The sequence below is a fragment of the Nannobrachium achirus genome (assembly GCF_963921795.1).
Source record: "Nannobrachium achirus genome assembly, chromosome: 16".
Lineage (NCBI taxonomy): Eukaryota > Metazoa > Chordata > Actinopteri > Myctophiformes > Myctophidae > Nannobrachium > Nannobrachium achirus.
In genome coordinates, this window is record NC_137823.1 from 56,311,210 (window position 1) to 56,323,513 (window position 12,304).

Here is a 12,304-nt window from a genome sequence, read left to right on the forward strand (position 1 = left end):
CACTTTTCGCCCCCTTTCCTGTCTCACTCTCCTGAACAGCACTTGTCTCCTCCTGTCTTGTTTCACTCACAAGGCTGTTTCCCTGTATGTCACTTGTCCCCCTCTGTTCTGTCTCGCTCACCTGGCTGTCTTGTTGCATGTCCCCTGTCCCCCCCTGTCCTGTCTCAGTCTCACCCTCTTGACTGTCTTGCTGTACATCTCCTGTCTCCCCCTGCTTTTCCCCACTTTCAATATTTTCCTCTGTTGCATTAATCTTTTCTGGACAACCCCTGGCTAGGTGTCCACTGGATTTGCAAAAAAAACATTTCATCTGTTCAGATGTTGCAAAAATCACATAGTCAAAGTCATCAATTCTCAGCTTGAAAGCCAAGTTCAAATCCCCACTCTTGTGCAGAATCATATTTAACTGCCTTCTGTGTGACACGACATGCTTTAATTCAGGAGATTTACAGCCTGAATGGACTTTTTTAATTTGGCCAATAATCTTACCATGTCGGGATAATTCCCGTGTCAACACTTCATCTCTAATGAATGGAGGGACATTAGAAATGATCACCTTCTTTGCTGTAGTAGCAAGAGGCGCAACAGGAACAAACGTGTCCTTTATAACAATGCCGTTCTCCACCAGCGTGTTTGCTTTGTCAACACTGTCAACAAAAATCACAACAGCATTATTCATCCGTGCCGCGGATTTAACGCTGCTATTACCGACCACCTTCCCGATCGCCAAACTACACTCCTCTACTGAGAACTGAAACTTTGATGCGATCTTCACACCGTGCTTTCTTGTTAAATTAACAAACTCCATAATCGCGTCGCGTGTACCGTTTATGCGCACCGACCAGCGTGCGCTGGTCGGCTGCAGCACACACACTTAACACACACAAACACCACCTCCTCCCAAAGCCTGGCGATTTACACCTTTAACAATAAAAACTATAAACTCACTATTCACATGCAGTATGTCGATAAAGAGATAGATAGAAAAAAGATAGAAACACACTCGCAAACACCTCTCAAACAAACGCTCAACACGCAGCCTCCTTCCACTCAGAGAGAGAGAGAGAGAGAGAGAGAGAGAGAGAGAGACAGAGAGACAGAGAGAGAGAGAGAGAGAGAGAGAGAGGGAGAGAGGGAGAGAGAGAGAGAGAGAGAGAGACAGAGAGAGAGAGAGAGAGAGAGAGAGAGAGAGAGAGAGAGAGACAGAGAGAGAGAGAGACAGAGAGAGAGAGGGAGAGAGAGAGAGAGAGCGACAGAGAGACAGAGAGACAGAGACAGAGACTCAGAAGATTAGACCTAACCAAATTATAACTAAAGAAAAAGATAAATACATACATTATTGGAATGAACTTACACAATCACAACACAAACTAGAAACATATTTGGCCCTAAACAGACAGTACACTGTGGCAGATTACCTAAGCACAGTAACTGATAAAAACCTGAGAAAGACATTGACAATGTACAGACTGAGTGATCACGGCTTGGCGATAGAGAAGGGCAGACACAGACAGACCTGGCTGCCCAGAGAGGAGAGGCTGTGCTGTCATTGTGATGAGGGAGCTGTAGAGACAGAATTACACTTCCTAACACAATGTAAAAAATACACAAACATTAGGAGGAATTCTTCCCAAAAATTGAAATAATTTGCCCAGAATTCAGAGGTATGACAGAAAGGGAGAAATTGCCACTCCTTTTGGGAGAAATGAAAGAATGTGCAGTTTTAGCTGCAAAATATGTCAATTCCTGTCACAAGAAAAGGGACCAGTAGGACAAGGACACTATAGTGTATACCATGTTTACTTTACCGCACAATCTCCTTTATGTACTGTAATTTCATTGATTTATATTGTTATATTGTTTGTTGTTTGTCATAATTGTATTTGTGCTTTGGCAACATTTGTACAATTTCATGCCAATAAAGCCTATTGAATTGAATTGAATTGAATTGACAGAGACAGAGAGAGAGAGAGAGAGAGAGAGAGAGAGAGAGAGAGAGAGAGAGACACACAGAGAGACAGAGACAGAGAGAGAGAGAGAGAGAGAGAGAGAGAGAGAGACAGAGACAGAGAGACAGAGAGACAGAGAGAGAGAGAGAGAGAGAGAGGGAGAGAGAGAGAGAGAGAGAGAGAGAGAGAGAGAGACAGAGAGAGAGACAGAGAGAGAGAGACAGAGAGAGAGAGAGAGAGAGAGAGAGAGACAGAGAGAGAGAGAGAGACAGAGACAGAGAGAGAGAGAGAGAGAGAGAGAGAGAGAGAGAGAGGGCGTCGAGAGAATGGGTTGGTATAGAGCAGTGTTGTTTTGACAGCAAATTTTGAATTAGTTTGTCATAATTTAGTCACCTGAAAAGTATTAGTTTTAGTCGACTAAATATCATAAGATTTTAGGCGACTAAATCTACAGTTGATTTAGTCGACTAAAATGTATTTTTGCAGGCCTTGATGGCATCGTAATGACTGATTGTACACTTGTTTGTGTGCTGAAAATAGCAGATCTACAAGCTCACAGCGCGGCGCGTTGTGAGCGTGTAGATCGGCTATTTTCAGCACGCAACACCTGAGATCAACCAAACATAAAATTACTCTCTTCTCCACTAGTCCCTCCCTAACGTTTAGAGGAATGCTTAAAACAAGACTACTGGGAACACTATAAACACAATCATTTCTTTTCCCGGAGTTATGGAGTTTGTTTTTACGTTGAACATGTGCATGCCACGATAATTTAGGATATGTAATTTGTTTGAAGAAATATTGTTTTTCCTCTGTGAATGTGTAACTTTTAACAAAACAAAAGGAACAGGAATAATGAGGCACAGGACTTGTTTAACTAATTGGTACTTTGTAAAGAAAAGAAACAAAAAGAGGAGAGCAGAGGAGAGGAGAGGAGAGGAGGCTGCCTTTATGGAAATCTCGTGTTTTTGATGTCTGAACAAGAAGACAAACTGGCTACGACAACTATGGGAATGCATCATCACACACTTTCAAGTGAGTCCTTTGTAACCATTGTCTGTCGAACATATGCATATTCTGACCTCTGTTGTGAGTCGTTGCCTGAAATGAAAAAGAGTTTGGGAGAAAATTTGACATCAAATTGTCTAATTTCCTCTCTCCCAGTCTCTGTAATTCTCTTGCTCTCTGTTTATTTGCCAGCTTATTCCTCGCTGACTCGTCTGAGCACACAGCCTGGCTGGGCTCCCAATTACAAAGCTCTACGGAGGTAAACAAACCCTGGCTGGAAGGATGGCCAAGAAGAAGAAGTAGAACAAGAAAGACGGAGCCAGAAATGACAAACGAGGAATACAAAGAAGGAGACCATGAATATGATGATGATGATGATGATGAGGATGAGGATGATGGTGTCGATTTATCTCTATTTTACGTTTATTAATTGACTGAGCATCTTGTAGATCTCTGGAAGTGAACCACTCCATCTTTCTGTATAACAGACTGCCAGATCTGATCTGTTCAGCATCTTTAAAGGCAGTGCCTTTATTTTTAACCGTCTTACTCTTAAGTCAAACATTGGACTCAATCCACCATCTTTATTTTTTATTTTTATCTAGGAACGTAGAAATACAGAGTTTAAGACAGCAAGCTGTTCTGTCGGGTCAAGTCGGGTCATACGGACCCAAGAAAGAGGAGGGGGACGCTGTCAAACCTAAATTGTGTACCCTCTTTGATGCTGTAGCCAGTAGTACCCAAGGGTTTAATACTCTTCTTCCCAGCTGTCCAGGCACTCTGATGGGGCTTAGAGTACTCTAGCAGGAGGACATGTTTGGAAACCTTGCTGATGTTGGAATGGCTGTTTGGCACCACCGTCAGTCGTCTGAATACGAGAATACTGTCACCTGCCACACACCCATGGCTCTTGGCCAGTCCAAGAGGATCGGTGCAGAGGCTGGGAGCCCCTAGGTTTGCACCTGGCAACTGTGGCCCTACTGCTGAACACTATCTCTTGGACGCTGAGACTGTTCATCCAACACGTCCTGGGAGTCAAGGGAAACTGCTGGCATGTGGGTAAGCTCATTGCTAACATTTTCTGGAGATGCCTGCGTTAACCAAATCTGTCTTTGTGACATCATGGCAGATTATGGCCTTATAAACTGAATGAATGTTTTTGTGTTTTTTTTTTCTGAATGAGTGACATGGGTCATGGTGTCCTGGTTCTCTGGACTTGCTGTTCTCCTGAGAGCTGCCAATACGGTGGCAAATGCATTGCCTGACATTGCTTGGCTGCACCTATATTAATAAGCCAATGTGTTGTGCAACTGGCGACACCATGCAGTCTTGGACATCATGGATTATCAGTCACAAGCTCTGGACCCAGAGATGTGGCTGCCATCTTCCCCTCAACTCAGTGGCAGCTCCAGGGAATAATCAGCAGGGAATAATGCATCGAAGTGTTGTTGAATGAATGGGGGGGAATAGGATGGAGGTATCATGTCCTCCATTTGGGGACTCCTCAATGGCAGGTGAGCCTGCAGCCCAGTAGGACATTCCTGCCAACAGTAGACTGTGGAAAAAAATGTAGCCTATTCTTTATTAGTAATAATAATACAATAAGACAGTATGGAATTTCTATCCAGCTTTTGAATGGGTGTTGATGGGTAAAGAGAGGAGGGTATAGGTAGGAGGACAGGGGCATTGAGGTCTTCAGTAAGAAGGTTCAATCTAAGTCAGTTCTTCTCAACCTTTTCAGGCCTTGACTCCCCAAAAAATAATCACATTTAAACATATTCAAAATATTTAAACTTTGCTGCATCCCTGTTTCCGGTCTGTCTACTGAACTATCAATAAAGGCAAAAATAGTAATACCCCAAATATATTTATTAAAAAAAGAGAATACACCATTTACCATTTATTTACCATTACAAACCAAAATAATCTGGAGAATTTTAGGATCAATTCAGGAGCCATGCAAGAAGAAGACAGGGTAAAAATCTGGAGTCTCCTGCTAAAATCAGGAGTGTTGGCACTGGCAGTTAGGCTATGCAGTAAAGGTACAACAGCAGTGGGGTGGGTTGATTTGCATAATGACTAAATTGGGAGAGGAAAAAGGGATAAAATAATTGTCTACTCTCATTTAAAAAAAGACAAAAGAAAAAGAAAAGAAACTGCATGCTGTGACAGAGATGCCTGCCCAAACTCTCTCCACTGGACCAGAAGCCTTAATTGGAACACTGAGCCCTATAATTTGTACCTCACTGTCACTTGTGATCTTAAAGTTGGACGGCCCTTCAAAACGTGAGGACTTTTAACTCAGCTCTCCCCCAATCTTTATGGAACATGTAAGCTCTGTCTGTGCATGACTGTAGTTACCTTTTCCAGAAAGTGGCATTCCTGTGACCTGTTCTGCGTCAGTTTCTCATAGTTTCATTTGATTGGCTCAGCCGCAGATTTGAACTGTTCTGGTTTAAATCCGCTAAATCCAAACAAATAAATCTGTGAGAAAACTGACTCTGGTACAGGAAACAGGAATGCCACCTTCTGGGAAACAGAAAGACAGTCATGCACAGATTGAACTTCTGTGCATGACTGCCGTTCTCTTTTCTAGACAGAACCTATTGCAGATAGCATTTGCGTGGTATGGTATACTCCTGCTTATAGTGTGCTGCTCATGCCTGTATGCCGGGAATGTTTCCTGGAAACGTGTCCCTCTTCAAAGACTGTCCCATGCCTGCCTGGCTTTTTGATTGTGCTCCTCGGTTACATGTCTCCATTCCGACATGCTGCCATTCCGACATCCCCCCATTCCGACACTAACCCTATACCTAACCCTAACACTAACCTCTATGGAAGTGACAGTGACTATTGTCGGAGTGGCAGCATGTTGGAATGGAGCACAGTCAGTGCATGTGCTCCTCCACAGGGATACTGCTGCCCCACCCGGGTCCTCAGTATCCACCAGTCAATGTGCAGTGCAATGCCCCAACAAGAAGGGCATTCACAATGGCCACCAGGGGGGGTCCATGACGCCCCAGCAGAAATAACATAACTGTGATTAGCAGTCTGTGAGGCTGTTTTGGATTTGTTTATGCAAGAATAAACAGCAGCACCAACAGCTACAGAAAGATGGAAAAAATGGAAAACAATAATCACACCGCTTACAGCCGCTGGCCTGTTATTTAACAATAAAACAAAAGGTGAACTAAAAGTAATTAATCTGGAAATAGCCACCATATGCATGTGAGGGCACAGGGGAAAGCAATCAGAAGCCCAAACAGTGACTGAACAGGGGCGAAGGCCAATACAATCAGCACTTAACAAAAAAACAATTATAATAACCAACTTAAATCCCAATCTATTTAACATACAGGGAGAAGAAAGTAAACAATACCACCTGCTGTGCACGGAGGTAAAAAAGGGGAAATTGAAGAACATTATCAAAACTCACCTCCCCTACACTCAGTATGTGCAAACATAATGGGGAAGGGGAGGACATTTAATAAAAAATAAAAAGCCACTATGAATGAGAGTAAACATGGCTGCCTTTCAGCTCAATGTAATACAGTGAGTGATTACTTGGTAATCATACCCAAACTTTTCTTTAACTTACTCCCGAGGGAAGCCTATGAAATGAGCGGTATGCAAACAGCACTTTACCCGAGGCTGCAAGCAGCAGCAGTAATTGTTCAGCACCAGGTGCAATGAATTAGGCTACTTGAATGAAAAGAGGAGGTGAACACAAGATAAAACCTCTACTATTTAAATGCAAGGGAAAACAGCAAAAGGCTCGACCAACATAGGAAAGGAAAAGTGCAATGAAATCCTCAGGGCAGAGGTTCTCAACCTTTTCAGTCCGTGACCCCCAAAATAATCATATTTTAACTGGGGACAGGGGACCCCCCCCACCTTGACGAGCACTAGGAGTTGAGGCATTACATTTTGTATAACACGACGGTTCTATGTGAATATAGCAGATCTACATGCTCATACATGTAGATCGGCTATTTTCACAATTTCTGCCTCTAATATTTGACAATTTGGCCAATGATTAATTTGTCATTTTAGAGGTATTAAATAGTCCTTAAATTGTCACTTTAGAAATGTGCAGATACCTTCTATACACTTAAACCTTATGTTGGTTTGTTCACTGTTGAGTGAGAAAACAATATTGCACATTAAGCTAATCATCTGGGGACCCCCAAAAATAACTTGGGGACCCCCCTGGGGGTCCCGACCCACAGGCTGAGAATCACTGCCTCAGGGCAGGGGCTTCATTTGGGGCTTCAGTGGATGTCAATCGCCACCCCCTAGTGTTCACATTTAACCTCAAATATGTATTTATTTCATGCAAATTGTCCCCAACTCTGAATTGCTTTTGCAGATTAATCAGATTTCATCGCAATCGATGCCTGTCTACATGTGACACTGTTATTATTTAGACAAGCCTTTTGTTGTATGCGACCATTCATTCGCTAATCACCTTCAACAACGTGGCATCCCTATTTTGGGAATGTCATTATAGGCCAACATTTTCAAACATTTTCTCTTTTTCTCCCCCAAACCAATTGTGAAAATAGTTGATCTACAAGCTCTCAACGCGTTGCCACTTGCCAAGCGACACGTTGAGAGCTTGTAGATCCACTATTTTTGAAGCCTACAACAGTACAGTGGATTGTTGATAGTGGAGGCCTATGGTGGAGACCCATAGCTGTACGCTAAATAATGTATTAGTCAACTAATAAGCGTAGTAATTTGTCAACTAATTGATTATTATGTATTTGTAAAATTGTTGATTGGCTATTGACAGTTACAGACTTAAATTGCCAATTTCTTGGCAGAGCTGTAATTTCTTTTATATGAATGTCTAAATAAATAAATACATAAAAAACAGTAGTCTATGACTATTTATATAACACATTTATTGATGATGATGATGAGCTTTATGACCTTGAAAATGACCTCTGATTCCTTCTGATTCTTTTCAGTTTGAGTTTTAAGATTGAATCATTTCAAGGTCAAATGTCATATTCAGCAAATAAAAAATAACAGTAAAAAATATAATATCAGAGTATCTCGCACCAAAATGTCTTGAATTTTAAAGATGCCTATTTGGAAAATCAACCTAAAAGAGATTTATTTTATAAACAAATCTTGTTTTCAACACTTCTGTTCAATTAGTGTAGGTGGCATTGACCCAACTCTCTCTCTCCCAAAGCTCAGAAAACAAAACCGCCAACAGTCTAATCTGTAATGAAGAGACAACTCAACTTCATTAACAACCAGGGTGGAAATCCAAACTGATTTTCATAATATATCTTAGACAATAGCCTAGGGAGCTGGCTTGTTTTCTTTCTGTCTATTTTTTTCTCACATGATTTGGTGCAAGTTCATTCTCTAATAAATATTATACCAAGCTGCTGGCACAAAGACAGAGAGAGGCTATACTGGCATCAATCAGCAAGTCATAATCACCAGGGAATGTGTTTTCATTGGTGAATTAGTATATTATTATTTATTCGGCATCTTTTGCAATCACTGAAAGGATGAGAATCATCAGCTCTCTCTCTGTCAGGGACGTGCTGGCCATTGGGAAAAGCGGGACAACTCCCAAACGGCCGGTTCAATTCCCGGCCGGTCCAGGCCGGCCATTAGGAAAAAATTCAAAATAAAATGTCGGCCTTCGTTACATTTTGGGGGCTGGGCGGCCAACAAAGTAAATCGTCACTGTCGGGGCAGAAACCTTGTATCTCCAAGTTTCAAATACACTACAATATACATTTTTTTGCAAAGCAAAGCCCTGCTTCATCACACAAGGCCGTTGCACAAAAGTAGTGAAAACAGCAGATCTACAAGCACACAACGCCTCGCGGTGCGAGGCGTTGTGTGCTTGTAGATCGGCTGTTTTCACTAGTTTAAATCATTTTTAAAATGATAAATACAAAACAAACGGTTTTGGACATACAAGGTTTCCACCCGACAACGACGAAATATAACTTATGTACAGTAATTGGTCCACTGGCTTGTCACTTGTCATGATCTGAAATGGCAAATCTTTGAGTAGCAGCAGCGCTATAGAGAGAGATCTCTCTCTCTCTCTATAGCACGCAATGAGGCCCTCTCCAACTCTTTTTCCCGGGCTGAATCAGGGGCCCAGCACGTCCCTGCTCTCTGTACCAAAAACATGAAGGCAATTCTACAGTACACTAGGACGGATGGACGGATGATTACTTATACATTTATATCTGATCTAATTTACAGCCTTTAAATTGGAAGCCGCTGCTTGACATGAAGCAGTAGTACAGTTGCTACGGTACTTTTTAGCGGCAGAGTACTGCAGTGAATTAGATCAGTGTTTCCCATGCAACGCGTTGTGAGCTATTTTCACAAAATCTCAAATGACTCATTGGGCCTCAAGCCTAAAGGTTTGCAAAAACAGTGAATTAGTTTCAATTGCAGTTGTAAATTGTTAAAATCTGTAATCTAATGCCTTTTATCTGAGGAAGAAAGATGCGGTTATATTACGGCAAAGAGGTATTGCAGTACTGTTTATAATTGTAAGATGATCAGTATTCTGTAAGACATTTTCACAACTATGAGATAGAAGAAGCAGTTGTTTTGGCAGGGACCTCAGTCTCTGGTGAAAACTGTCACAACAGACAGACAGACAAACAAACTGGCACATAGACAGACAGACTAGCATCAATAAACAAGCCCAGGAATATGCCAACATGCATACAGTACAGAATGTCATCCTACATGTGGATTTAATGCCAACAACACTACCGGTGATGATCAAAATCAGCTTGTTTACACAAACATGACACAAATGCTTTTAATGTAAATGCACATCTCCTGGCAATTCCCGCTAGAAATGCATTTGCATGTACTGTGTACAGTATGTGCGTGTGTGTGTGTATGCGTGTATGCGCTTGCGTGTGTGCGCGATGTGTGTATGTTTCAATCTATGTATATGAACGTGTGTGTGTGTGTGTGTGTGTGTGTGTGTGTGTGTGTGTGTGTGTGTGTGTGTGTGTGTATGTGTGTGTGTGTGTGTGTGTGTGTGTGTGTGTGTGTGTGTGTGTGTGTGTGTGTGTGTGTGTGTGTGTGCGTGTGCGTGTGCGTGTGCATGTGCGCGCACGCGCGCTATAATGAAGCACTAATGTCATAATGTATTCTCTATGGACACAGAAACACTGGTCCATTACACCTCCGTTATTCAATTTTCAGAGACAACTGGACGAACGTTTACAGCATAATAAGCTATTAGCATGACTACCATCAGAACACGCTGTCATTGATCCATTCTTGATGTAATTGTGAACTGTAGCAGTGGCCAAACTCTACGGGACAAGATCAGATCAGATCAGATCCGTGCGCTGGCCTTATCTTTTTTTTTATTTTTTTTATGTACTCTCAGATTGGCACCTAGCCCAAAAGATGTGTGCTTATTTTCCCCTACAACTGTAAGGTGAAAATCCTGTATAATCACTGTCCCTGACCGTGTGACACAGGATCAGAGACAGGCGTATATACAGTTACTTATGTTGTGATAATCAGGGACATGCTGGGCCCCTGATTCAGCCCGGGAAAAAGAGTTGTAGAGGCCCTCATTGCGTGCTATAGAGAGAGATCTCTGCTACTCAAAGATTTTCCATTTCAGATCATGACAAGTGACAAGCCAGTGGGCCAATTACATGAGTTATATTTCGTCATTGTCGGGTGGAAACCTTGTACGTCCAAAACCGTTTTAAAAATGATTTAAACTGTGCGACAGCCTTGTATGATGAAGCAGGGCTTTGGCTTTGCGAAAAAATGTACACATTTGAAACTTGGAGATACGAGGTTTCTGCCCGACAGGGACGATTTAGTTTGTTAGCCGCCCAGCCCCCAAAATGGAACGAAGGCTGTCATTTTTTTTATTTTTTTTCCTAATGGCCGGCCTGGACCGGCCGGGAATGAACTGGCCGTTCGGGAGTTGTCCCGCTTTTCCCAATGGCCAGCACGTCCCTGTGTTGTGATCATGCTTACCTGTATGGCGTTGGTGACATTCCAGCCTGCCTCCCAGGTGCTGAGAGTGGGAACGGGACTGGTTTCAGAGTCAGGCCTCCAGGCACCTCCTGGAGGTCCCTCTCCCTGTGGGTCTGTGGAGAGGATGGATGAGGATCCCTCCAATCCTCTCTCCTCCCTCTGCCCCATCTTTGCTCTCTCCTCACGGCTCGCCAGCCTAGGAGCCGAGCTGCGTGGGGTCTCCTGGGAGGTTCCGCTGCTGCTCCCCACAGCTGCCTTTTTGTTCTCTGTGTGGTCCCGATCCGCCTCTGACAGTGTCTGGTGCCGTCTGCTCTCTCTGAACTCTCTAGCCCGCCGGTATGCTGTCTCCTTATCGGTTTGGGTCTCATCGGGGCTGGCTTTGTCCTCGTTAAAGGCCAGACCGCTGCCTCTTCTCTGCATGGGGTGGACCTCAGCGGAGGGTGGCGTTCCATCGCTGTCACCTCTGGTTTGGTTGAACCCAGCGGGGTGCTGGAGGGAGACAGCTGATGCTGTGGTGCTGCGGACGGCCTCTTTAGAAGATGGACTCTCCTGACCAAAGATGCTGATGAATCGATCTGTGCCAGGAGATGGTCTGCCCTCTGCCGCGGTTGCAGTTAGCTTTTCTAACTGTAGCTTTTCACTGGTAGATGTCCTGGTGGCTCCGGACTTGCCGATGCTCAGCTCGTGCATCTGGACTAGGACACGCTTGTCTTCTGTAGCTGATGCTGTGGTGGATTTCGTGTGCTTTGAATTAGCCGCCCTCACAGGTGTAACGGTGTTTAGAGGCAGCATGTTGTCCTCCACGTAGGTTCTGTTCAGCTCATCTCTCTGGGTCAGAACCAGAGTCTCTTCATCCCCCTGAAAGAACCTGCCAATGTGACATCAGATATTGATGGGGGGGCTATAGAGTGTTCAGTAACAGGGGTCACCCAATCTGTCCAGTTAACAGAAAATATATATTTTTTTAGTTGGGATACCAATTTTATCCAATCAGGAGAGAAAATCCTACAAACCCAGTTCCAGTTCCAATTTTGTCTGCTAAATTTTTCTGTTTCATCACTTGGATAAAACTGGTAAGTGGTAACCGAACTGAAAATGTATTTTATGTTTACAAAAGATTCTGGAGAGACGAGGACAGCACTGTTACTGAACAATCATCCTGTGTAGTCTATAGCCATGATCAGAATACAGAATGTATCACTTTTATTTAATTGTATTATTTATTAACAATGCACAGTGTACACATATCATGTCTCTCTCTCTATCTTTTTTTAAGTCATACTGAAAAAGAAAAAAAAACAACCTAAAAGACACATTTAGACAACATCATA

At 43.0% G+C, this 12,304-nt stretch overlaps 1 protein-coding gene across 1 annotated transcript in view; it reads right to left on the bottom strand.

Moving 5' to 3' along the window:
• The window catches only part of LOC308301150 (vesicular inhibitory amino acid transporter-like), a gene marked incomplete at both ends in the record, with an annotated part of 30,965 nt that overhangs the window by 16,247 nt on the left and 2,414 nt on the right, over positions 1–12,304 (bottom strand). Inside the window, one exon of the mRNA XM_080745042.1 lies at positions 10,974–11,841. Within this exon, the coding sequence (XP_080601168.1) occupies positions 10,974–11,841 (868 nt within the window). The remainder of the gene's footprint in view (positions 1–10,973; positions 11,842–12,304) is intronic.